Source organism: Schistocerca serialis, chromosome 1, assembly GCF_023864345.2.
Source record: "Schistocerca serialis cubense isolate TAMUIC-IGC-003099 chromosome 1, iqSchSeri2.2, whole genome shotgun sequence".
Classification (NCBI taxonomy): domain Eukaryota; kingdom Metazoa; phylum Arthropoda; class Insecta; order Orthoptera; family Acrididae; genus Schistocerca; species Schistocerca serialis.
The window spans coordinates 261,430,350-261,457,120 of NC_064638.1; the positions used below are offsets into that span (position 1 = coordinate 261,430,350).

General features: G+C 41.5%; 1 protein-coding gene across 3 annotated transcripts in view; it reads right to left on the minus strand.

The window, feature by feature from the left end:
• LOC126467302 (zinc finger protein 16) overlaps positions 1-26,771 on the minus strand; it is a 154,892-nt gene that overhangs the window by 76,485 nt on the left and 51,636 nt on the right. For all 3 annotated transcript variants that reach the window (XM_050096453.1, XM_050096451.1, XM_050096452.1), the window contains exons 3-5: positions 17,136-17,455; positions 15,992-17,038; positions 2,228-2,578 (exon numbers count right to left, since the gene is read on the minus strand). In XM_050096453.1, coding sequence (XP_049952410.1) covers positions 2,228-2,578; positions 15,992-17,038; positions 17,136-17,455 — 1,718 coding nt within the window. The remainder of the gene's footprint in view (positions 1-2,227; positions 2,579-15,991; positions 17,039-17,135; positions 17,456-26,771) is intronic.

Sequence of the window (26,771 nt, forward strand, 5' to 3'; positions counted from 1 at the left end):
CTTTGAATCGAATGGTTGGATATATGAAAGTCCCTGGTGGCCCTAATCCAGACATGTTACATAAATCATTTAATAAAAGAATTTTTTAACATCCTGTATAAGTATAAACACTCAATGACCTCATGCACATTGCCTGTGTTTCTGAACTTGTCAACAACTACAAAAATTCATTCACTCAAGCAGTGTACAGGACAGCTTAGTTGCTTATTAGAAAGTATGACTTTCATTATATGTTAGAGTCAACAAGATAAAATATGATGTTTTTTGTATCATGGATTTTGAGTGTGTGAAACAGTGATCTGTGTTTCAGCAACATGTCGGCAGGAGGTATCAAAAACAGAAAGAGTTACTTATCATTTCTTAAAGCAATGATTATTTCTCACACATATATTTGGGATACATACATGCTCATGACTTGAAGAGAGTTTATTTAATATTGAATCTCAATAAAGGACATTTTTCAATCATAGAAATAACTCTTACACTGCAAGCAGTTGACCAGGGAGTAACTTTACATCAAATTCATTGTTTAAAAGGAATTACAACCAACATAAAAGTGATGGTAACAACATAGCTAATACCGTATACAAACCAACATATAGAGAAGTCCCATATAGAGACCACCTCACTATTTGCTAGAACTTACCTGTCACCTCTCAACACATCATAAAGTAAATCATGTAAATGACAGTGTTTTCAAATATCAAAAAATATCACATAAATAAATACAAACTAACACTAATTGTATAAATTTTAATATTAATTTAATATTAATAAGTTCCCTTCGGAATATATTGTATATCACATTTGAAAATTAGCCTCAGTATCTTCATGACAAGCTTTACAAATGGTATCCAGAATATTATGAAACCACAAAAATCATCAAGCTGACATTAATGGGGAACTGTTCAAAGGTGAAATTTTAAGGTGGAACTCTCCAAGAAATTTAATATTAAAGCAGGGTCAAAAAGTGTGAGGCACTGTTCCCAGTTATCTTCAGCTGTGTTTTGGAGAAAATTATCTACGAATGGGAAAAAGAACTGGACAAGATAGCAATGCTCGATCATACACGCATTACAGGATCCAGAAGTGCTATCAATATCAACTACATTGCATTTTTAGACTATCTTACAATCCTGTCTACGAACACTTAACACAGCTGCAGATCAAACACACGAAAACAGTAAGCAGAAAAAGCATAACTCCAAAATTTCTTCACAGGTGTGAGAGGAGAAAACATCAAAGCAGCTCCTCATCAGCTGCAGGCAGCACACGTTAAATGATAGAAAGAGATGATAGCCTTAAATATTCAGGGCCCCTCATACAACTGAAAATTAGCAAAGGAGAAGCATACAATACACACAATTCAAAGAAACATGCTTTATAGAGAAAAGCCATTTCGTGGTGAGCTAAATTAAGACACTACAATATTGATTAAAACACTGTATCTATATGCTGGAGAACATCTCCAAATGACAGGACGTCAAAGCTAAGAAAGGCTGAGAAATTCAGGAGAAATATCCTCTACAAGATAATGGGTCTAAAGATCCCATGGACGGACAGTGTGACAGTCTACTTTATAAGGAAATGAACTGTAGCCAAAAAATACAATAAAAAAGAGACTAAAATTTTATGGACACCTATTTAATATGGATGGGTACAGGCTGATTTTTAAGATACTTAACAGCTGAACAGAAGCTTCCAACAAACAGTTCAGCAGGTGGGAAAGGATCCTGAATGGGCTGGATTAAACACAGGAGACATCCAAGACGAGAAAAACTATAGGTCAATGATCAGCAGCTTTAAAGACTTCCTCAATGAACAGAAACTAAATGGGATGGAGACAGGAAAGAAAACAGGCTCCTACAGAAAGAATGCAAATATTTTGGCTAGCAAAGAAGGCTACCAGAAATGTGTAATTGTTATGTAACATGGTCTTTAATGGCTGCTAATCAAAATATGCACTACAACTACATTAGTGTTAAGATATGAGTACTCTGCTAGTGCTGCAGTCTTATTTCTTCTGCTTTCACAAAAGTATTAATAAGTTAGTACTGAAAAAGGTTTCTGAAACAACTAATTGTTATTGTGTTGTGGGACGTACATCACATTCATCATTCCCTTCATGTAAGTAAAAGATGAAACTGGTCCACACACATTCGATCCAAATTACATATGACCTAATGACCAATTAGAAAGTAACAAATTCTAGTGCCCTCTGACCTACCTTTTCAGACGAGATCGGCTGTGGAAACGTTTTGAACACTTCTGACAAGCAAAGCTTCTCTCTGCAGAGTGAACCCACGAATGTTTCTGCAGTGATCGTCTGTCCCTGCATGTTTTTCCACAAAGGGTGCAGGCATTTGGAGGAATAGTTCTAGCATGTCTACGCTTTACATGGGTTGCTACAGATGCAGAGTCTGCAAAGCTTTCTCCACAAAGCATGCACCGATGTGGTTGGTAACGTCCATGAGTTTCCATATGTGACAACATGTCAGTACGACTATTGAAGTTCTGACCGCATTCTTGACAATGATGGAATCCTTCATCATAGCTCTGTTCATCTTTGATATGAAGTCTGGAAAATAATAATAAAAAACAATGCTATGGACTGTAATAACAATAAGAATTCATAGCTCACTCGCTGTCACATACCATTTTATTAAGACCAGGATAAAGAAAACAGAACCTGTAAATATTTTACCATTAGTATAAGCAGAAACTATGAAACACAAAGCAAAATGAACCAAGGTAATACACGAAAAAGAAAAAAATAGATCTAGGTTTAAAAAAATGTTAAATTGTGCTAGCTTTATTCTAGGAAAAAACAAAGGAAGAATAGATTTTAAAGTTGTGTCAACAAGGTCATTAGATGAAAACTGAAATTATGTCAAGGAGTTCATGGTGATTTATCATTTTTTAACATATATTTACTGTCTCAAAAAATCACAAAATAACTGTAACTATTAATCAATTTCAGTTGCTCACAATAATCAACTTCAGCTGTATTAATATATCAAAAGCTATACATACCAGTATATTGTGGCATGCGATGCTGAAATTAAAGTTAAATAACAGGCTTAGAAAATTATACAAATGGTATGGAAAAAGTTGAGTGTGATCAAAAGAAATTTAGAAAAGAGCGGTTTTTTTAACTGTAGGAGGTTACAAGAAAGAAAGTATAAAGAAAATTGCCTTGTCAGAAAAAGAGGAAGAAGAATATTAGTGCAAAATTAAAAAATTCTGGAGGGGGTGAGAGGGGGGTGGGGGGTGGGGGGAGAGAAATCAATCAGCAACTTAACAGTTCTTAGTAGTCAATAGAAAGCCAAATTAATGAATAAAAGCTTGGGAACCCATTATATTTTAACAACTTATACGAGCAGAAGCAAATTTTTTTGCATTTCAAATTACACACTACAAGAAAAAAAGTTACTAAGTGAAACATACTATACCACTGACTGGAAATCAGTCACCTTCAAGAATGGCGAAAGGTTCAGAGAACAAACAACAGGAATGTAAAGGATGGGTTTTAAGCTAACGATGAGTGTCCGCAGAAAACTTCTTGGATAAAGACAGTAAAAATAATACAGTTAGCTTACAAACAATGCAACAGATACCAGAATAGCAATAATGTTTTTGCTAATAATGGAATTTGATGATGATGATGATGACAACAATAATGATAATGATGATGATTTCCGTGAACACTACAGAAAGAAATTACTTTTCAAAAGAATAAATCATTGTAGCAATTTTTGAAACGTAAGGAAATCTCATATCAACTTAGATTAAGTGAAATTTGAACCAGTCTCCTCCAGACACAAAGTCTACTGTGTCATCTAGCTCAATCACAACAAGTAGTGTGTAAGAAGGGAACATTGTTAGATAAAATGGTAATGTAAAGCAGCCACATGTAATGTATGGAAAGGAAACTAATAATGAAGTACGGTAAATAAAGATATTAGGTGGTCAGAAAAAAATACAATTGTTACTAATACTAAAAGAAAGATGGGAAGACAGACCATTAGGATTTAACTTGAAGGGGTCATTGCAGACAGAGCATAAGTTCAAGTTAGGAAAGATTGGCAAGGAAATTGTTCATGCACTTTTGAAAGAAGCATTCCAGCATTTACCCTAAATTATTTAGGAAACTCACTAAAATGAAAATCTGGGCACCTGAACAAGGATTTGAACTGCCATTTTCCTAATAAGTCCAGTGTTTGTTACTGCACATTCTGTACAATCTTATACAGGACAATTATAAAGTCCATGAAGAGGTAAACACATATTATGGTGTTGGCGGCTGTTACATTGCACAGCAATGTTGGTAACAACTTGGACAATGAATGACAAAATATGACAAATCTTGAGTCTACTGGAGGTAGCGAATCAAAATGCTTGTCCATAATCTTTTATGGTTCGACCATAAAATTTGCTGGTATTTTGGTCTACTAGGTTAGAATTTAACTACACTGTTGCAATTTTTGGCAAAATCAAAAATAAAAGACATACAAGTAGGTTATTGCAATGAAGAACATGCACCTTGGGCTATAGTACACACTGACCTATCATGGCAATCTTATTTTCATGCTGAGGTTTGTTGACTTTGTCAATTCACAAGCAAACTGCCACATTCCAACCTAATCTAGGCCTCCATCTGCATTACAGGTCAGTCTGTCAGCATATCTAATTTTCTTCCATTGAAATTCTTTAGATTTCACAACTCACATCCAAACTATTACATTCCATCCTAACCCTGACATATGTATAACGGTCCTCCTCCTTCAGATTTTCTTTCAAATAGCATGTTCCACTTCAGAAAAGGTGTAAAATGTAGTCCATTTATTTTAAACAACATAATGAAATTAGACATTACCTGTAATGGTTGTAGTGGCAGGAGTACAAACTCTAGTGTCAACAACTTTGTGACGTCACATATCCCCCTTGCTAGTTGCACAATTACATATAATGAGGTCTGTTTTAAATTTGACAACATCTTTATGCAATCATTTTTGATACATGAATGAACAGCTCTTGGCAGTCTTATCTGTCATATCAACATATACCTTAAAATTCTACATACGTACATTCTTTTTTCCCTTTTCTACATTTCATAAATTCGGTATCAGATTTGATTAGTGTTCATCAATGTCTATATGAAGAGTAAATTCAAAGACCTGTATTTATACAGCTATTTTTGCATACAAAAAAAGAGTTCACTTCATTTTATGATTCTGATAGTTTATAAGCAACACTGTGCACAACCAGCTAAGTTCTCCACCCAGTATAACAATAAAATTAAATTGGAGATTACAATGCCATGCAGCAATAGTTTCTGATCCATTTTTTGTTCTTAGTGCTCTATATCTCACATAGGTGTGCATTCACTATTTCAACACCTTAGGCTCCACACACATGGATGACTTTTTTTAATACGGACCATGATAAGTCTGAATGGCATGAATTAACATTTCACATACTTAGAAGAAGCAGTTGTACTGCCTTTGATTATGACAGCATTATATACATCTTAATGTCTACAGAGTAGGCTGATGGTAAACAGGGCTGATCATTTACCTTTACATATACTGGGGTTTGCATTCCTTAGAAGCCAATTTAGAAGCATCAAGTACAGCAAGAATATTTCTTTAACGACAGTATCAGTTAGCAACTGTAACAGACAAATCTCTAGTTGATTCCTCATCAATTAGAAAATGTCATATTGGCTAGAATTTTCAACCAATATTACCAATGCTGTGCCATATTCCTACAGATAGTGTCTACTACACAGTCCAATTACATTAATGTGACCACTGCCTATGTGCAATAACCACACACAGATGACAGGTGGCAGCACCTGCATTGAAGGGTGTATAAAGCACATCGGGGGAACACGGAACACAGTGCAGTCATTATTATAATGCAGAAGAGGAGCATTTCATCTGACATTCAAAAGGGCATGATCACTGGCTTACAGGCCAAGGATGGAAGCATTTCTGAAATGGCTAAGTTTGTAAACTGTTTGTGTGCTGCTGTGACTTAAATATATTGTACATGGCAAAATGTCACTCTCCAAAACAGGTTCTGAGGCAACTGTGGTGCACCACAGGCCACAGATAACAGAGGTGAATGACAGCTATGGAGATGTGTAAGGGTGAATAGACATGCAACTGTTGAACAACAGACCACCCAGATGAACCGAAGGGCTGCCAACAGTGTCTCCTCAACGACCGTTCAGCAAACACTGGGCCTCTGCAGCAGGCACCTGATTCATGCACTCATGCTGCGTGCTGTTCATTGGTGGCAAAGGCTGGAATTTGCACACCATTACCACAACCGGGTGTCCCCTGAGTGGTGGCAGGTGGCTTTTTCAGATGAATCATGTTTTATACGCCATCAGGCCAATAGCCATTGGCATACACAGTGTGAAATGTCTGAAAACAAACACCCTGCAACAACTGTTGAAAGAACCCAGGCCAGATGGCACTTCCTGGGTGACCTTGTTATTCTGGAAGGAACAATGGATCAAACAAGAATGTGTCTATCACTGGGGACCATGCCCACCCATACACAAAGTTTGTTTTTTCTCGGCATGATGGCATCTAGCAGCAGGACAATACAATGTGTCACACAGTTTGCAGTGGACACGCATGGTTCAAATAACACTAGGATGAGTTTACTTTACTCTCCTGGGCACCAAACTCCACAGATTTAAACCCAATTAAGCATCTGTGGGACCAACTTTATCAGCCTCTTCATGCCACGGATCCGCAACTGAGAAACCTAGTGCAACTGAACACAGTACTGGAATCGGCATGGCTCCACATCCCTGTCGATTCCTTCCAGAACCTCACTGACACTCCTCTTGCACGTCTCACAGCGGTCCACCCTGAAAGAGGTGGTTATTTGGGCTTTTGACAGATGGTAACATTAATATGACTGGATTATGTATATCTATATATTAGCCTGAACAGGAAATACATCCTTCCATTGATGCAATAACCTTCCAACCAGGTTTCCTGTGTCCTCTACAGGAATTGGCTAAATTATCTATTTCTATTAGTTTTTATGTTGCTGGACATTTCATACAGATAAGATGTAACAGCCATTCATTTTTCAAAAATATAAAGTTCATTGTGCTCCATTGCAGTGTTCGTTGAAGGCCTGAACATTCTGCACTGAGACACTAACAGGAAGTCCTAATGCTCTATGCTTTAGGTATAGTACATATGGTTTGTATTAATTATTTTGGAAAATATGCTGGTTACACTTTCAGGAAGATGGGAATTTATCTCTATTCTTGTACTTTCGGTTAACAACAGTTTGGATGCTGCCACAACAAAATATCTAAATAAAATTGCATTTTACATTCAACGGGTCTTGAACTGTTCTGCATGTTTCCATACACAATGAATAACACTTATGCTCAAGGAAAATGTAGAAAAAGCATATACCATCTATGAGTGCATAGTTTATCCTCACTCCCCTCCCTCATAAAAAGCACGGGAGAACACAGTGACATACCTTATTTGAACAAGAAGATACTCTTCACTAACACTTTTAGTGCAATACATATCCTGTCCTAAGAAGCTTAAAACTGAAGACCATTCATAAGTTTTATTAGAATAGACCTTACCCAGATTAACCTACGCATAAACACATTTAATTGCAAACCATTGCTAAATATATTCCTGTAAAGTAACCCAATATAATAATTACATAAAATGTTACTACTTGAAAACTTAATCAACCATCAAGTTAAGTATTAGGAGTCACTGGTTATGACAGAGGAGCTACTTCTATAGTATTATTATTATTAGTAGTAGTAGTATTATTATTGTCACAGAATCTGTGGTATAGTAGTTATAATACTAGACTGTTGCATGGAGGGTTGTGAGTTCAAAACTCACCTGAACTGTAAAATTATAATTTCTATATTCGATTTGAGTACATTCTAGAAGTATCCACAAATGTCAAGAATCATTGTACTGGAATGTTCTGTAACTGTTTATATACCGTATGTGTTCTGGCCGGAGGCAGTTCGCTCCGCGCTCTTGTATGTGCAAGTGCTGAATAAACCTTCGTTAAGTGAAGTTAGTGTTCGTCATTCATCTAATTACACCTTCTTTTATGTGACATTATTCTGGTGGAGGCACTGGGTATTGGAACTTGTGATAGCGCACATTATCGGCGACACAGTGGCTCCCATCAGACCATGACAGAGCCACTGTTTCCGTGGCGAGAAACCCGAGTTCAAGCCATATTCAACAGATCGCAATCTAACAGAGACAGAAGAAGAAAAGGACATTACAATGACAGCAACTGTGTGCCACCACATGAGACATCCTTCTGCGTTATCTGGTACGATGGCCAAGATCCAAACAACTGGCTGAAGGTACATGAGAGTACAGCCAAATTTAACAAATGGGATGACACCGTGTGTTTGGTTAACGTATTTTTCTACTTGGAGGGCACTGCCAAGCAATGGTATGAGAACAACGAGGAGAAGTTCACAAGCTGGGAAGTATTACGACAGAAGTGTAAGGCTGAAGATAAATTAAAGTGCAGGGCACAGCGTCCAGGAGAAACTACAGCATCCTACATTCAAGATGTCTTGGAGCTGTGTAAAATAGTGGATCCTAGAATGACGGAGGAAGATAAGGTTGCACATCTCATGAAGGGTGTTGCTGAGGACATATATTAAGCCTTACTCCTGAAGGAGGTTTTGACAGCAGATGACTTCATAAAATGGTGCCAGTATATCGAGACAATGCATCACAGAAGAATTACACGCAAGAAGTTTAACGGCTTCCAAACGTTGTATCAATATCTGTGATGGAGGAAGAAACTGATTTCACAAGTGTTCTTCGTTAGATAGTGAGAGAGGAAGTTCAAAAGGCACTTGGATTGCACGGCAAGCAAAAAACCGAGACACTTCAAGAGGTCATTAGGGAGGAAGTGGAACAGACATTGAACCCAATCTCTTGTCCTTCATTTCCCTTTAAAATGGTGACAAAGTCAAGATCCAGGCAAAGTTGTTATGTTCCTACAATGCTACATGAGGAACCTGTCTGGCCACCAAGGAAGACTGACTTCTGGAGGACCCAGAATAACCAACTAGTATGTTTCCACTGCAGACGACTGGGACATGTGGTGCACTGTCTATTTTCGAGAAAGGCAGCGGATATTTGATGACGCCCATGCCAGAAGACAGAAGAACGATCTTAGCCAATGCCAACTCCGGGACGACGAAGATGGACAAGAAGATGTGGGTGTAGGATGACATAGGTCATCATCGCTGCTGGAGAGGACACTCACCAACACGCCGATCAAGGTCTCCATCAACATTTAGAGGCTCCAGCTGATCACCTAGCCGCCACAACCTGGAAATCTAAAGGTTGGGACCTTCCTGGGGGGTGAGGCCGCCAAAGAGAAAAAGTGTGTGGAGACTATGTGTGCTGGATGAAGTGATCATTCCTGCAGTCAGTGCTAGAAAAGTAACTGTCATGTGTCATGCCATACATCAAACCATGCATCTTGTAGTGGATAGTAAGAGAAGCATACCACTGAAGAATAACTTGGTCATCCCAACCTCTGTCATCTCGTTTAAGAACAGATTCAGTGAATTGTGGATAGTTAACTGTTGCCGAGAAATGCAGATCCTTCCAAGACACATGTGCGTAGCAAACGCTGAGCCATTAATTGCAGAACAGTTGAGTGTCACAAAAACCTCCCATGCTGAGTCTGTGAGCGAAATTAGTGCTACCACTATGAGACAAGATCTTCTAGCTTGACTATCACCAGATCTTACTAAGTAACAACAGAAGAAGATACTTGCCATTCTTCAAGAGTTCTCTGAATGTTTCAATACACAGGTGAAGAGCCAATTAGAGAAATCGACGGTGAAGCACCGGACTGGCACTGGAGACCATCAACCAATAAGCCAGTGAGTATACTGTGTGTCAGCAACAGAACGTCGAATAATTCGCGACGAGGTAGAGAAAATGATGAAGAATGACGTCATTCAGCCTTCGCAGAGCCCCTGGTCACTGGTCATGACCAGTGGTTCTCGTCAGGAAGAAAGATTGCAGTTGGCGCTTTTGTGTTGATTACAGGAAGCTTAATAAGGTAACTACAAAGGACGTTTACCCTCTTCCACGAATTGACGATAAGTTTTTCTTAACCATGGACATGTACTCGGGATACTGACAAATCTAGGTAGATGAGGCTGATCGTGAGAAAACTGCATTCCTCACCCCTGAGGGCCTGTATGAGTTTAAGGTAATGCTGTTTTGCTTGTGTAATGCACCGGCAACTTTTGAACAGATGATGAATAATCTTCTAAGTCACCTGAAGAGGATGATGTGTCTTTGTTATTTAGATGACATTATAGTGTTCTCAGAGACATTTGATGAACAAATAAAAAGACTCACGGCTGTTCTTAAGTGTCTCTAACAAGGCAGATTGAAACTTAATCCAGGAAAGTATCTCTTTGGAGCAAAAGAAATCAAAATACTTGGGACACCTTGTGCCAAACGAAGGTGTATGGCCAGACCCAGAAAAGGTGAGATCTATAACGAAATTTCCTATTCTTAAAAGTATTAGAGATGTAAGAAGCTTCCTCCGATTATGTTCTTATTACCGTCATTTTATCAAAGACTTTTGTATCAAAGCCAGGCCACTCCATGAGTTGTTAAAAGCCGACGCTAAATTTATCTGGGGTGGTGCTTAACAAGTTTCTTTCGATGTGCTGCGAAAAGCTCTGACGACTGACCCTGTACTTGGTCCGTATGATGAGATAGCACCTACAGAACTACACAAAGATGCCAGTGGGTATGAGATTGGTGCTGTTCTGGCCCAAATTTCTAATGGAAAAGAGAAGGTTATAGCCTATGCTTCTAGGACACTTACAAAAGCCAAGAGGAACTACTCAACTAACGAAAGAGAATGTCTAGCTGTGATCTGGGCCATGTGTAAATTTCGACAGTATCTCTATGGAAGGCCATTCACAGCTGTTACAGACCATCATTCACTTTGTTGGTTGACAGGTCTTAAGGATCCAACAGGACGACTCATCAGGTCTTCAACATTCATTAGGTTGTCTCCATACCCGTACACATCCATCTGCTTGACACAATTTGAAACGAGACTCATTCAACCAGGCAACATGTTTCCAGTCATCAACAGTCTAATGTCAGTGTTGACTGGCCCAGGCGAGGCATAAAGCTTTGGTTGGTTGGTTGGTTGGTTTAAAAGAGGGGAGGGAGGGACCAAACTGCTAGGTCATCACTCCCTCATTCCGATCAAAATAATTCCACAAGGGTGGGAATAAAATAATTGAGACAAACAAAACACGGCTGGAAGAAAGGAGAAAACCACAAGAATGACAGAAGGGCAACAAACTCTAAAATGGACAAAATCGAACAAGAAAACCACAGAGAGATGAAAGAAACATGTAGAAGAGATCAAAACAAGAGAGCAGATTACCACTGCTGGCTGACCATGAGAATAAAAAGAAGCCAGCCAATCTGCAACACATTAAAACCTCCACCCTAAAAGCACTAGGGTGGAGGACATAGAGGGACAAATGACATGTGCTAAAAATTGATCAAATGATAAAACCTACCCTCACGAATAAAACATAAAACTAGAGCTGCTGTTGAGGCACTGTTGCCCAACACCAAAGGTAGGGTGCTGGAAAAGTTAAAAGTCCGTCGCAGAGCAGCAGAAAGTGGGCAGTCCAGCAAGAGGGTGGACGACCGTCATTTGTGAGCCACAGCGACACCAAGGTGGGTCCCTGCGACGGAGGAGATAACCATGCATTAGCCACATATGGCCAATGCAGAGCCGGCAGAGGACAACGGATTCCCTGTGGGAGGACCGCATGGAAGACTTCCACACATTCGTTGTCTTCTTAATGACACACAGTTTGTTGTGCATACTGTTATGCCATTCTGTCTCCCAAAGCCGAAAAACCCTGCGGCATAAGACATAAGGCAGATCAGTTTCGGAGACGCCCATCTCCAGAAGCAGTTTCTGCGTACCCTGTTTGGCCAGCCTGGCGGCAAGTTTGTTGCCTGGGATTCCAATGTGTGCTGGGGTCCACAGAAACACCACTGAACGACGGGACCGTTCCAGGGCATTAATGGACTCCTGAATGTACACTACCAAAGGATGGCGAGCGTAGCACTGGTCAATAGCTTGTAGGCTGCTCAAGGAGTCAGTACACAGGAGAAATGTCTTGCCAGGGCATGAGTGGACGCACTTAAGAGCACAAGATATGTGGAAATACTGCAGCCATCCGGCAAGGAGTGCTGTTCAATAAGTCCTCCATGGACATACGCAAAGCCTACATGACCATCAGTCATCGATCCATCGGTGTAAACCACTTCATGGCCCTGGTACATGTCGAGAATCGAGAGGAAGTGATAGCGGAGAGCCGCAGGGTTAACGGAGTCCTTAGGACCATGCAAAAGGTCCAGAAGGGAAGGACTCTAGTTCCAACAGAAGGGATCAGACACAAACTGTGATCGTAAGCCCTGATCTGGGCCGCTATTGCGGGAGATGGACCACCGTGGTTGGTAAAAGGAGACGGTAATTCGGATGCGCAGGAGAACTACGAACGTGTGCAACGTAACTGGCAAGCAGTTGTGCACAGCTAACCTTCAATGGAGGGACTCCGTCCTCCACCAGTACACTGGTCACCTGACTCGTTCTAAAAGCTCCCGTCGCTAGAGAAATGTCAGTGGTGCACTGGGTCGAGTAAATGCAACACTGAGGGTGCAGCCGAACCATAAACCAGACTCCCTTAGTCAAGACAGAATTGAACAAGGGCTCTGTAGAGCTGCTGCAGCAGTGTAGAGCAATCTGCACCCCAGTTGGTGTTGCTCAAGCAGCAAAGGGTATTGAAGTGCTGCCAGCACTTCCACTTAAGCTGACAAAGGTGAGGTAGCCAGTCAATCAGGCATCGAAAACCAGTCCTAAGAATCAATATGTCTCCACTAAAGTGAGTGGATTGTCATTAAGGTAAAGTTCTGGTTCTGGATGAACGGCGTGACGCTGACAGAAATGCCTGCTACATAACTTTGCAGCTGGAAACTGGAAGCCGTGGGCTAGAGCCCATGATTGCGCCTTGTGAATGGCTCCCTGTAGGTGCCGCTCAGCAACACCAGTACTGGAGGAGCAGTACGAAATGCAGAAGTCATCCACATACAGAGAAGGTGAGACCGATGGCCCTACAGCTGCTGCTAGACTGTTAATAGCCACTAAAAATAGAGAGACACTCAATATGGAGCCCTGCAGGACACCATTCTCCTGAACACGGGGACACACCAACTTGGACATAGAAAGTACGGAGCGACAAGAAGTTTTGGATAAAAATCGGGAGCAGGCCCCGGAGACCCCACTCAAACAATGTGGCAAGGATATGACATCGCCAGGTAATGTTGCATGCTTTATGTAAGTAAAAAAAGACGGCAACCAGATGTTGATGCCTGAAAAAGGCTGTTCGGATGGCAGGCTCGAGGAACACAAGATTATCAGTGGTAGAGCAATCTGGGTGAAGCCGCCCTAACATGGGGCCAGTAGGCCACATGACTCCAGGACCCAATCCAGCTGCCGACATTCCAGCAGCTTACAAAGAATGTTGGTGAGGCTGATGGGCCGGTAGCTATCCACGTCACGCGTGTTTTGACCAGATTTGTGCACCGGAAAGATGGTGCTCTCCCGCCATTGTGATGGAAAGGCACCATCGCACCAGGTCCGGTTGAAGATAACGAGTAGGTGTAGCTTGTAGTCAGATGAGAGATGTTTAATCTCTGACTGTGGATCCAATCTGGCCCAGGAGCTGTGTCGGGGAAATGTGCAAGGGCTCTGAGGAGCTCCCACTCTGTAAATGGGGCGTTATAGGGTTAACTGTGGCGCGTAGTGAATGAGAGGACTTTCCTTTCCATCTGCCATTTGAGGGTGTGAAAGGCTGGGGGGTGGTTCTCCAACACAGAGGTTCGAACTTAGTGCTCAGCAAAGTGATCGGCAGTCGTGCTTGCATCAGTAGATAACAGGTCATTGATGTTAATGCCAGGGACACCTGTTGGGGTCTGGTAGCCCAAAAGACGTCTGATCTTCATCCAGACTTGGGAAGGTGACGTATGGCACCCAATGGTCAACACGTACCTCTCCCAACACTCCTGTTTCTGTCGTTTTATAAGCTGGCGAACGGGGGCACGGAGCCACTTAAAGGCTATTAGGTGCTCTAGGGAAGGGTGCCGCTTATGTCGCTGTAGAGCTTGCCCACGCTCTTTAATTGCCTCAGTGAGTTCCAGCGACCACCAAGGGACAGTCTTTCACCGGGGGCACCCTAAAGAATGATCGATCGTATTTTCCGCCGCAGAAACGATCATTGTAGTGACCTGCTCAAAGACAACATTGGTGGCACCATGTGGAGGAGATTCAGCGGTGACAGCAGCACAGTAATTATGAGGTGTCGTAGAAATCATAAAATCAACATCATTGAACTGCACAGCAAGTGCAACAGATGCCTGTGTTTATTATGCGACAGATGAACTGCAATCGGCTGAAGCCTTTGCTCATCTCACACAAAATAAAAATTTTAAAAAATCAACAAGCACCAAATCCTAGTGGATGAAAATATTAACTATGTGACATACTAGTCCATTAACGACATCTAGTCGATTAATCAAAACATAGTCAAATTAGACATTACTGCTACAGCTCAGTCTGTCAGCATAACTTTTTCCATTCACGAAATAATTATGAAAATCAATAACCAACCTTGAACCTCACATTAGACAAATCAGTAAAAGTTATTCTGGAGCTCTCCATACAGAAACTAAATGTAATCAATTTGTATTTTCTGTCAGAAGTCATTAGATTCTGCGACTCCCATTGGCTACTGCATATCATCACCAAATTGGTTATGATTAATGTCAAAGAAACGCCAACACCAGCACTCTATACAAGATCCACTGACACAGTAAGTGCACTTTAGCCTCACGCCCCATGGAACATTTAAAAAAATTAGTACACACAAATAGCCAACAACAACATAATAAATGATACAGTTTTGAAAGACAAACTCTCACTTTTTTTCCCATTTTTTTCCAGCTCTCATAAGACTGCGTACATTTAACCAGTTGTACAGTTCTTTCATACCCATCTCAGCATGTCGCAAGTGAGAGTTAGAACAGTTGCTGTGATGTGGTTTTGCAATTCTTCAAGATTCTGAGGTGGAACATAAATGCTACCCTCAACGAAACCCCACACAAAAAAATCGCAAGGCATCAAGTCCGGCAACTGTGGTATCCACTTGAGCAGTGCCCAGTCAGCGACCACAACACAGCTTGTCCAGCAATGTGACACACTGTTGGCTGATGGATATTCAATTCTGCACTAGGTCGGTAGGGACTTTGGGCAATTTCACAACATTGCTTCCCTCACACTGTCCATCCCCCCCCCCTCCCCCCCCCCCCCCTCTCCCCCAGCACACCCACCCATTCCAAACACTTTGCATTGCATGAATCACTTGAATTTCTTCTACCACTTCACTATGCTGTTGTAAACTGGTGGTGTCTTGTGAAACTTGCTATAGAAAACTCTTTGCACATTAACTACTGACTGATAATGGACAAATTCTAACATCAAAATGTTTACTCTGCCCAATTCTCTGCCCTTTCAAGCGTCTTTGGTTGACACCGCATTCAATAAAAACTTGAAAGTTTGTATTTTACGTATAGTACCATATGTTCATTGTGTTTAGCCATTTTAAACTATTTCATGGACTTATTACCGTGCATAATGTTCATTAGACTGGTCTTGGCTTGTAAAATGGGGAATTTGTACTGACACACAACCATACAATTTTTTGGCCTTCAATTTACAGTGACAAATTATCAAACATGTAGCTGTAATACAGGTAAATATATTTAAAAACAAACAAAAAAAGTTAAAGAAAACATTATATTTTGAGACCTACCTTTGATGCCTCCTGAGCAAATCCTGACGCTGAAATTTCACTCCACATACATCACAACGGAATTCACTAAACCTCTCCACAAAGGCACTAGAGGCTTCGTATTTTCCAGGATGTTTTGCTTTGGAATGATCACGGAGAAGATTGACATCCCAAAACATTTCACCACAGGTGTTACATTCAAAAGGACTATCGCCAGCGTGGATCCTCACATGAGAGCCAAGTGCCTTCTCTCGAGCAAAACCAACACCACAATGTTGGCACACATAAGGCCTCGTTTCATCAACAACAGGCCAGCGTGGTGCAGGTGGATCTTGATCTTCATTTTCTGATTGTTGTGTGGAATCTAACGAATACGAGGAAACATTCTGCTTTAGCAATTTCACATCCTCTTCCACATAACTGTGAGCAGAAATGTTCACACTATTCTCATTAGCATATTTTCTTCTACCAGAATAGCTGTTGTAATTTCGTTGTTTTAAGCCTTTGCCACTTAGAGTGCGTCCTCTATTCCCTCTATTTACATGATTATTTTTCCTCTTTCTCATCTGATTCTTTTTCCGGCGACTCCTAGCTGTACCTTCATTTTGAGAATAACTCATTCTACCAACCCATTCACTTTCATTATCTACCTCAATCTCAACTTCCTCTTCATGGACATCATCTTCCTCTTCATCCTCATCATCCTCCTCCTCTTCGTCTATTTCTTCTTCTTCGCCTTCATCATCATCTTCTTCTTCTGCTTCCTCTTCCTCTTCATCAGTTAGCACATCCCTGCCAGGTGCATATGCATGTATTTTCATGTGATTTATAAGATCACACTTGCGACGATATCTAGCACCACACATATTGCAGCCATGAGGCCTATCAGTCTGATGAGCCACCATATGGTTCATTAGATTGGCCTTCTTTCGAAAACGGCGGCTACAAAAATCACAAGGATATGGCCTAGCAGCTAAGTATGAGTCCTGATCCTGGGGTAGAGGAATTTCAACATCTTCTGTCTCGTATTTCAAACTGTAGGAGAATTTCACCTCGTCAACATTATCACTGTAAATAAGCAACAACAATTTCAAAATTAACCTTGGTTAAAAATTTTCAAAATAGTTGGTTCTAAGGTAAAATAAATACTCAATTAACTCTTTACCTCTCCTCAGTTGGGACAACAACATCACCCCATGTTTCACAAACAACTTCTTCTTCCTGAATATCAAGAAATCCCTGATCTGGAAATTCATACTGTACAACTTCGATATCTGGCTGCGTCACAACATTGATGTTTGGTTCAGGAACACTATTCTGAGAAAATGTGGCACCATTGTTCTGAGTGTAAAGCAAACAATCACTTGGTATGCCACAAATTACTTCTCCTTCACAGCTTCCAGGCACAGTAGCTTCCATGCCTTCTCTCCAAGCTCTATGTGCTGCTGGTATTCCAGATAGCTCACCCACGGGATCAGTCATCATCTGTTTGCAGAGCACAGCAATGACTTGGCTGTTACCACTTAAAATTAAACATTTTAATTGTAAGAATTTCTTTAATTCATTCACATGCACTACAATAACAAAAACTACAAATATAACAAAGACTATAACAGTTCCATTGGAACTACTGACGGCCGTGGGAGAGCCAGTCCTGACAAAACTCTACCATCTGGTGAGCAAGATGTATGAAACAGGCGAAATACCCTCAGACTTCAAGAAGAATATAATAATTCCAATCCCAAAGAAAGCAGGTGTTGACAGATGTGAAAATCACCGAACTATCAGCTTAATAAGTCACAGCTGCAAAATACTAACACGAATTCTTTACAGACGAATGGAAAAACTAGTAGAAGCCAACCTCGGGGAAGATCAGTTTGGATTCCGTAGAAACACTGGAACACGTGAGGCAATACTGACCTTACGACTTATCTTAGAAGAAAGATTAAGGAAAGGCAAACCTACGTTTCTAGCATTTGTAGACTTAGAGAAAGCTTTTGACAATGTTGACTGGAATACTCTCTTTCAAATTCTAAAGGTGGCAGGGGTAAAATACAGGGAGCGAAAGGCTATTTACAATTTGTACAGAAACCAGATGGCAGTTATAAGAGTCGAGGGACATGAAAGGGAAGCAGTGGTTGGGAAGGGAGTAAGACAGGGTTGTAGCCTCTCCCCGATGTTGTTCAATCTGTATATTGAGCAAGCAGTAAAGGAAACAAAAGAAAAATTCGGAGTAGGTATTAAAATTCATGGAGAAGAAATAAAAACTTTGAGGTTTGCCGATGACATTGTAATTCTGTCAGAGACAGCAAAGGACTTGGAAGAGCAGTTGAATGGAATGGACAGTGTCTTGAAAGGAGGATATAAGATGAACATCAAGAAAAGCAAAACAAGGATAATGGAATGTAGTCTAATTAAGTCGGGTGATGCTGAGGGAATTAGATTAGGAAATGAGGCACTTAAAGTAGTAAAGGAGTTTTGCTATTTGGGGAGCAAAATAACTGATGATGGTCGAAGTAGAGAGGATATAAAATGTAGGCTGGCAATGGCAAGGAAAGCGTTTCTGAAGAAGAGAAATTTGTTAACATCCAGTATAGATTTAAGTGTCAGGAAGTCATTTCTGAAAGTATTCGTATGGAGTGTAGCCATGTATGGAAGTGAAACATGGACGATAAATAGTTTGGACAAGAAGAGAATAGAAGCTTTCGAAATGTGGTGCTACAGAAGAATGCTGAAGATTAGATGTGTAGATCACATAGCTAATGAGGAAGTATTGAATAGGATTGGGGAGAAGAGAAGTTTGTGGCACAACTTGACCAGAAGAAGGGATCGGTTGGTAGGACATGTTCTGAGGCATCAAGGGATCACCAATTTAGTATTGGAGGGCAGCGTGGAGGGTAAAAATCGCAGAGGGAGACCAAGAGATGAATACACTAAGCAGATTCAGAAGGATGTAGGTTGCAGTAGGTACTGGGAGATGAAGAAGCTTGCACAGGATAGAGTAGCATGGAGAGCTGCATCAAACCAGTCTCAGGACTGAAGACCACAACAACAACAACATAACAGTTTACACTGTGACTTAGTTTTGAACACACTCAGCTAAGCAATCAAAGAAACGTAACAGTAAGAAATGTACAGCAATGGTTTAGTTTAGTGAAGTTAGTTGCTCTACACACACACACACACACACACACACACACACACACACACACACACACACACACACACAGTCTGCCAATCGGGTGAGCCATAAACATAATCATCTTCTCCAGCACTGACAGTTATATAGAGTGTAAAGCAACTGACTTTTTCATCTCAAATAACTTTTGAGCTTATGAAATATAGTATGAACAGAGAACGAAAAAATCTTGTACTCACTATGCTGTAGCAAGTGACGACACACATAAAAGATACAGAAACATGTAAACTTTTGGAACTGGTGGCTCCTTCTTCTGGCAGAAACGTTAAATGGAAAGGAAGACTGACAAATGAAAAAGGCTGGCAAATTTTTCCTTCATGCCTCTAGCTTTCACTTCAACCTTTCTGCCAGAAGAAGGTGCACTTATGAAAGAGGTATGTCATCTCTTCCCACTTAAAAGAGTAGTGAGCATGGGACTATGAAGAAAATAACAACACTTATTGGCAACTTCATTAATCACGGATTTACGAACATTACTTTATCACTTTAGCTGTCATGGAGACAAGGTGTTGGTTACACTTTACTGGAAATAATACACAAATGTTAACTGTTGTCCAGTTTATTGATGACTGCTCAAAAATTTGCTGATGCAATTTCACTGTCACTGTGTTACCATAGAGCACTAGGCTAAAAATGTACAATCTGAATGCAATGGAACAGACGTCAATCTTAGAGAAGAAATTCCTTGTGAAGGATAAATGGCTTTTTTAAGATCCCTGTGTGCACATATTTTTGGAACTGATGAAACCAGACCACAGAATTGCTTCAACAGCCTCCCTTTCAACGTCACGTGCCAGTCACGATATGCGTAACACAGTTTTTGACATCACTTTCCGTCTCACAGCAGCAAACACAAGTATTAGCTTGCCTCCTCACTTTCTGGTTTTCTGGCATGTGAAGTATGATCTTACCATCCCCAGCAGTTTCCTAAGCAAAAGTTCCGACTGATATTGCACATTCCCATGTGTTGATTGACACAAAATAATGGTCATTCTCTTTACATGGGCTCACTGCTTCAACAACTTAGTGCATGTACCATACTCTAGATGACATCATGGAATGAGCCATTAAGACTATTACCTTCTCTTCAGTACACACAATGGCACTACTCTGTGGAATCTGTACACCAGGATGAGCTACATTCTGCAAGTTCTCAGAAGAAATATGCTTGCTATCTTCTTAGCATATTTTTTGTAAGTTGTATAAATTTTGTACCCTCTCAAATCACTTACTGAAGGTTCTGTGAAATGTTTTTTAAGAATATTTTTATGATTTCTCAAAATGTAACCTATGAATGGTCTCTTTCAAATTTGGAAAGAAGATAAACGACATCTAGGATTTGAGTGGATTGTGAAGTGTCAGGATTTGGCACTCCACATGAACCAAGCAAGGTTTTGCTGCACCATGAGCAACCATTGCCTCCATTTGTTGTTTCTTTAGTGAAGTATATGATGGCATACTCTGTTGTACTAACCTACAGTTGATACTACCATATTCCTTTTGTGTGTGATTGTGAAAATGTGCACTCTTACAATTAAGAGTTGCAATTCAAAAGACAGCATTAGTTAGCACCAAAATGCTGCGTGGGTATGCTTTTTATTGTTGAGACAAGCTTCAGTCTAAAACTGATCTTCAGTCAACCTAAACATTATCTGAAAAGTTGTACAATTTAATTTTTGGATACAAACATACTCACAAAAGTATGTTTTTTAATGATTTTTTACTCCAAGGAACCACGTAACTGTTTGTTTCCTGTAACATTAACTTTCAATAGTATTTCTTCGCCAAGAACATACCTGTACAACTTTTCCAATAATGTGTCAATAACAAAGAATACATCCTTGCAGCAGCTTTTGTTGATGAACAATAACGTTCTTCAAATACCAAAAAGCTTCCCCCACCCTCCTACTTCCTCCACTTACTTTTGCTGAAGGTAGTAAAGTATGGCAGTTGCTTTGTCTTTGAGTCTAATAGAGCTCAAATTTGTGCATCTGAATGAACGCTGGGCTTACACAAACATTTTAAGAAATATTTTCAATACAACGAAGCACGTAAACTTTCGGCCAGCAAGCCTTTTCTGAAACAGACAACGCACACGCACGCAGATATGCATGCACACGCACACATGCACACACAAATGCAGCTACACGCATGACCACTGCCTCTGGCTGCCGACGACAGCCAGACACAGTTGACATGTGTGCGTGAGTTGTTTGCGTGAATGTGTGTGTGTGTATGCTGTCTATTTCAGAAAAAGGCCTTGAGGCTGAAATCTTACATGATTAGTAGTCTTTTTGTCCTGCCTGTGTGCAACTCTACACCTCCACTATAGGGTGAGTAGCAATCTATCCTTTACATAATATTGTCGTTATTCCATCCTGGATTTTCCATTGTTTAAGAAATATTTTCTATGGATGTTATCAGTTGAATGCTAAATTTATGTTTATATTAGACAACTGTGTAATTTCTAGACAGGGTTTTTCAGTAAAATCAGCACTTTAAAAAAAGTAATAAATGGGTATAAAAATTATTCAAAAAACAAATTGCATATACAGAACTAACAATGATGTCGAACAGCAGACATTTTAAACTCTAACGTTTGGCAATAAGCATTATGAGTTTCAGTCTTTGGCAATGAGTGCTTATGTAGACAACAGGTTATAAAGTTGGGTCATTTTTTTCTGAAATATTCTGTAGTAGATAATATTTACTGACACCTGGTAAATGTGACAACAAATGTGCACATTCAAAAACAATGAAACTATCAAGATTAAATTGTATATCTAGAAATTAATTATTTTTGCAAGTGCACTGTACAGATGGTTTTTAGTGAATGATATGCAATCTTGTGTGAACCCTTTCACAGATGACAGGTCTTTATGAGGTACATTCTTGCCGCCACCCCCCCCCCCCCCCTCCCCCCACCCCTGCGTTCCATTGACAACTGATACTTGAAATGTAGGGGGTATATAAACAAAATACTTTAATGTAAGTTTTGTAAAAGTGCTTTTGAACTACATCTCTCTTACCCCCCATCAAGATCAGCCTGACTAAATTAGTAGATTCACTGCATACCTGCTGCCCCATCCCAACAAACATCTCCTCTTTTTGTTAAGTAATTTATGGACATAATACGATAGTCAGCAATTAACATTAAATTTTCAACTTTATCTGCATTTATTTATAGTGACATTAACAAAAAGATTTTCTCCCTTGCAAATCAGGTTAAATAATCACACTGAAAACTAAACACTACAATACAATATTTTGTCTCCTTATATTTTCACAATTATTTTTGGAAATTGGTGAGAAGTTCAACATTGGCCACAAGTCACTGGCTCTCACAATCTGATTTTAGCCAGTTTGTCCCCACAGCCCTTTCCTAACTTTTCCATGAGCAATGAAGGAACTAAGAAGTGATGTAACTGAAGCAGGGGCTCAGGCAGCAGTAGATATTCTTCTATATGTCACGTCTCTTTGTGTGACTGTAGCAGCTTGGGAATTGGGGAAATAAACAAGGCTCATTGCTTGTGTAGAATTTGCTGTAGAGATAGGAAGACAGTGGAACAGGAGGAGAAGATTGCTGCCCTTAGGGCGGAACTAGATAAAGCGAAACAAGATCTGAAAAGGTTAAGGGAGGAGAAGGGAAAAGAGAGGTTTTAGAAAAAATAGGACGTCCTCAGACAGTGTGGTTGTGAATGTGGAAAACAGGTTTGATCTGTTGTCACAGTTGGAAACTGATGAGTCACAAATAGATGTAGGATTAGACAGAATACAACAAACTTTCAAAAAGTGTTTGAAAAGTAAGAAGTCAGATAGAGCTGTGAAGAAGAAGGAAGTTTTGTTTTTAGATAGTTCACATGGTAGAGGTCAACTGTTGCAGGATGAACTAGGGTCAGGTTACAAGGTCACAAGCTTTTTTAAACCTAGTGCAAGTCTGGATAAGGCAATAGAGGATGTAGGTTCACTTTGTAAAGACTTCACAAAGGAAGACACTGCGGTAAAAGTGGGTGGGGCGGGCAACAGTATAGATAGGAACCCTAATTATTCAATTGAGAGTGACCTGGTAAAGATAGCTTCAGCAACAAGACATATTGGTATTGGGCTTGTGTCTGTTCTGAAGCGTCATGACTGGACTCATTTAAACTCTTCTGTTAGAAGAGTTAATTTAACGGTGGAACAGCTGCTTGGATCAGATATGGGGTCTCATATCGGTGTGGTTCATGTTGACTCTATCAGCAGGTGGGACTATACTAGGCATGACCTTCATCTCAACAGGAAAGGGAAGGGAAAACTGTCTGGGATAATAGCAAATAACTTAAGGGGGGCACTGTCACAAGTGGTAAAGTACCAGTGGTTACAAGAGACAGATCAGCACATATATATATAAAAACAAAGATGAGGTGACTTACCGAACAAAAGCGCTGGCAGGTCGATAGACACACAAACACACACACAAAATTCAAGCTTTCGCAACAAACTGTTGCCTCATCAGGAAAGAGGGAAGGAGAGGGGAAGACGAAAGGAAGTGGGTTTTAAGGGAGAGGGTAAGGAGTCATTCCAATCCCGGAAGCGGAAAGACTTACCTTAGGGGGAAAAAAGGACAGGTATACACTCGCACACACGCACATATCCATCCACACATACAGACACCAGCAGACATATTTAAAGACAAAGAGTTTGGGCAGAGATGTCAGTCGAGGCAGAAGTGTAGAGGCAAAGAAGTTGTTGAAAGACAGGTGAGGTATGAGTGGCGGCAACTTGAAATTAGCGGAGATTGAGGCCTGGCGGATGACGAGAAGAGAGGATATACTGAAGGGCAAGTTCCCATCTCCGGAGTTCGGATAGGTTGGTGTTGGTGGGAAGTATCCAGATAACCCGGACGGTGTAACACTGTGCCAAGATGTGCTGGCTGTGCACCAAGGCATGTTTAGCCACAGGGTGATCCTCATTACCAACAAACACTGTCTGCCTGTGTCCATTCATGCGAATGGACAGTTTGTTGCTGGTCATTCCCACATAGAATGCATCACAGTGTAGGCAGGTCAGTTGGTAAATCACGTGGGTGCTTTCACACGTGGCTCTGCCTCTGATCGTGTACACCTTCCGGGTTACAGGACTGGGGTAGGTGGTGGTGGGAGGGTGCATGGGACAGGTTTTGCATCGGGAGCGGTTACAAGGATAGGAGCCAGAGGGTAGGGAAGGTGGTTTGGGGATTTCATAGGGATGAACTAACAGGTTACGAAGGTTAGGTGGACGGCGGAAAGACACTCTTGGCGGAGTGGGGAGGATTTCATGAAGGATGGATCTCATTTCAGGGCAGGATTTGAGGAAGTCGTATCCCTGCTGGAGAGCCACATTCAGAGTCTGGTCCAGTCCCGGAAAGTATCCTGTCACAAGTGGGGCACTTTTGTGGTTCTTCTGTGGGGGATTCTGGGTTTGAGGGGACGAGGAAGTGGCTCTGGTTATTTGCTTCTGTACCAGGTCGGGAGGGTAGTTGCGGGATGCGAAAGCTGTTTTCAGGTTGTTGGTGTAATGATTCAGGGATTCCGGACTGGAGCAGATTCGTTTGCCACGAAGACCTAGGCTGTAGGGAAGGGACCGTTTGATGTGGAATGGGTGGCAGCTGTCATAATGGAGGTACTGTTGCTTGTTGGTGGGTTTGATGTGGACGGACGTGTGAAGTTGGCCATTGGACAGGTGGAGGTCAACGTCAAGGAAAGTGGCATGGGATTTGGAGTAGGACCAGGTGAAACTGATGGAACCAAAGGAGTTGAGGTTGGAGAGGAAATTCTGGAGTTCTTCTTCACTGTGAGTCCAGATCATGAAGATGTCATCAATAAATCTGTACCAAACTTTGGGTTGGCAGACTTGGGTAACCAAGAAGGCTTCCTCTAAGCGACCCATGAATAGGTTGGCGTACGCGGGGGCCATCCTGGTGCCCATGGCTGTTCCCTTTAATTGTTGGTATGTCCGGCCCTCAAAAGTGAAGAAGTTGTGGGTCAGGATGAAGCTGGCTAAGGTGATGAGGAAAGAGGTTTTAGGTAGGGTGGCAGGTGATCGGCGTGAAAGGAAATGCTCCATCGCAGCGAGCCCTGGACGTGCGGAATATTTGTGTATAAGGACGTGGCATCAATGGTTACAAGGATGGTTTCCGGGGGTAACAGATTGGGTAAGGATCCCAGGCGTTCAAGGAAGTGGTTGGTGTCCTTGATGAAGGATGGGAGACTGCATGTAATGGGTTGAAGGTGTTGATCTACGTAGGCAGAGATACGTTCTGTGGGGGCTTGGTAACCAGCTACAATGGGGCGGCCGGGATGATTGGGTTTGTGGATTTTAGGAAGAAGGTAGAAGGTAGGGGTGCGGGGTGTCGGTGGGGTCAGGAGGTTGATGGAGTCAGGTGAAAGGTTTTGCAGGGGGCCTAAGGTTCTGAGGATTCCTTGAAGCTCCACCTGGACATCGGGAATGGGGTTACCTTGCCAAGGTAACCCCATTCCCGATGTCCAGGTGGAGCTTCAAGGAATCCTCAGAACCTTAGGCCCCCTGCAAAACCTTTCACCTGACTCCATCAACCTCCTGACCCCACCGACACCCCGCACCCCTACCTTCTACCTTCTTCCTAAAATCCACAAACCCAATCATCCCGGCCGCCCCATTGTAGCTGGTTACCAAGCCCCCACAGAACGTATCTCTGCCTACGTAGATCAACACCTTCAACCCATTACATGCAGTCTCCCATCCTTCATCAAGGACACCAACCACTTCCTTGAACGCCTGGGATCCTTACCCAATCTGTTACCCCCGGAAACCATCCTTGTAACCATTGATGCCACGTCCTTATACACAAATATTCCGCACGTCCAGGGCCTCGCTGCGATGGAGCATTTCCTTTCACGCCGATCACCTGCCACCCTACCTAAAACCTCTTTCCTCATCACCTTAGCCAGCTTCATCCTGACCCACAACTTCTTCACTTTTGAGGGCCGGACATACCAACAATTAAAGGGAACAGCCATGGGCACCAGGATGGCCCCCGCGTACGCCAACCTATTCATGGGTCGCTTAGAGGAAGCCTTCTTGGTTACCCAAGTCTGCCAACCCAAAGTTTGGTACAGATTTATTGATGACATCTTCATGATCTGGACTCACAGTGAAGAAGAACTCCAGAATTTCCTCTCCAACCTCAACTCCTTTGGTTCCATCAGTTTCACCTGGTCCTACTCCAAATCCCATGCCACTTTCCTTGACGTTGACCTCCACCTGTCCAATGGCCAACTTCACACGTCCGTCCACATCAAACCCACCAACAAGCAACAGTACCTCCATTATGACAGCTGCCACCCATTCCACATCAAACGGTCCCTTCCCTACAGCCTAGGTCTTCGTGGCAAACGAATCTGCTCCAGTCCGGAATCCCTGAATCATTACACCAACAACCTGAAAACAGCTTTCGCATCCCGCAACTACCCTCCCGACCTGGTACAGAAGCAAATAACCAGAGCCACTTCCTCGTCCCCTCAAACCCAGAATCCCCCACAGAAGAACCACAAAAGTGCCCCACTTGTGACAGGATACTTTCCGGGACTGGACCAGACTCTGAAT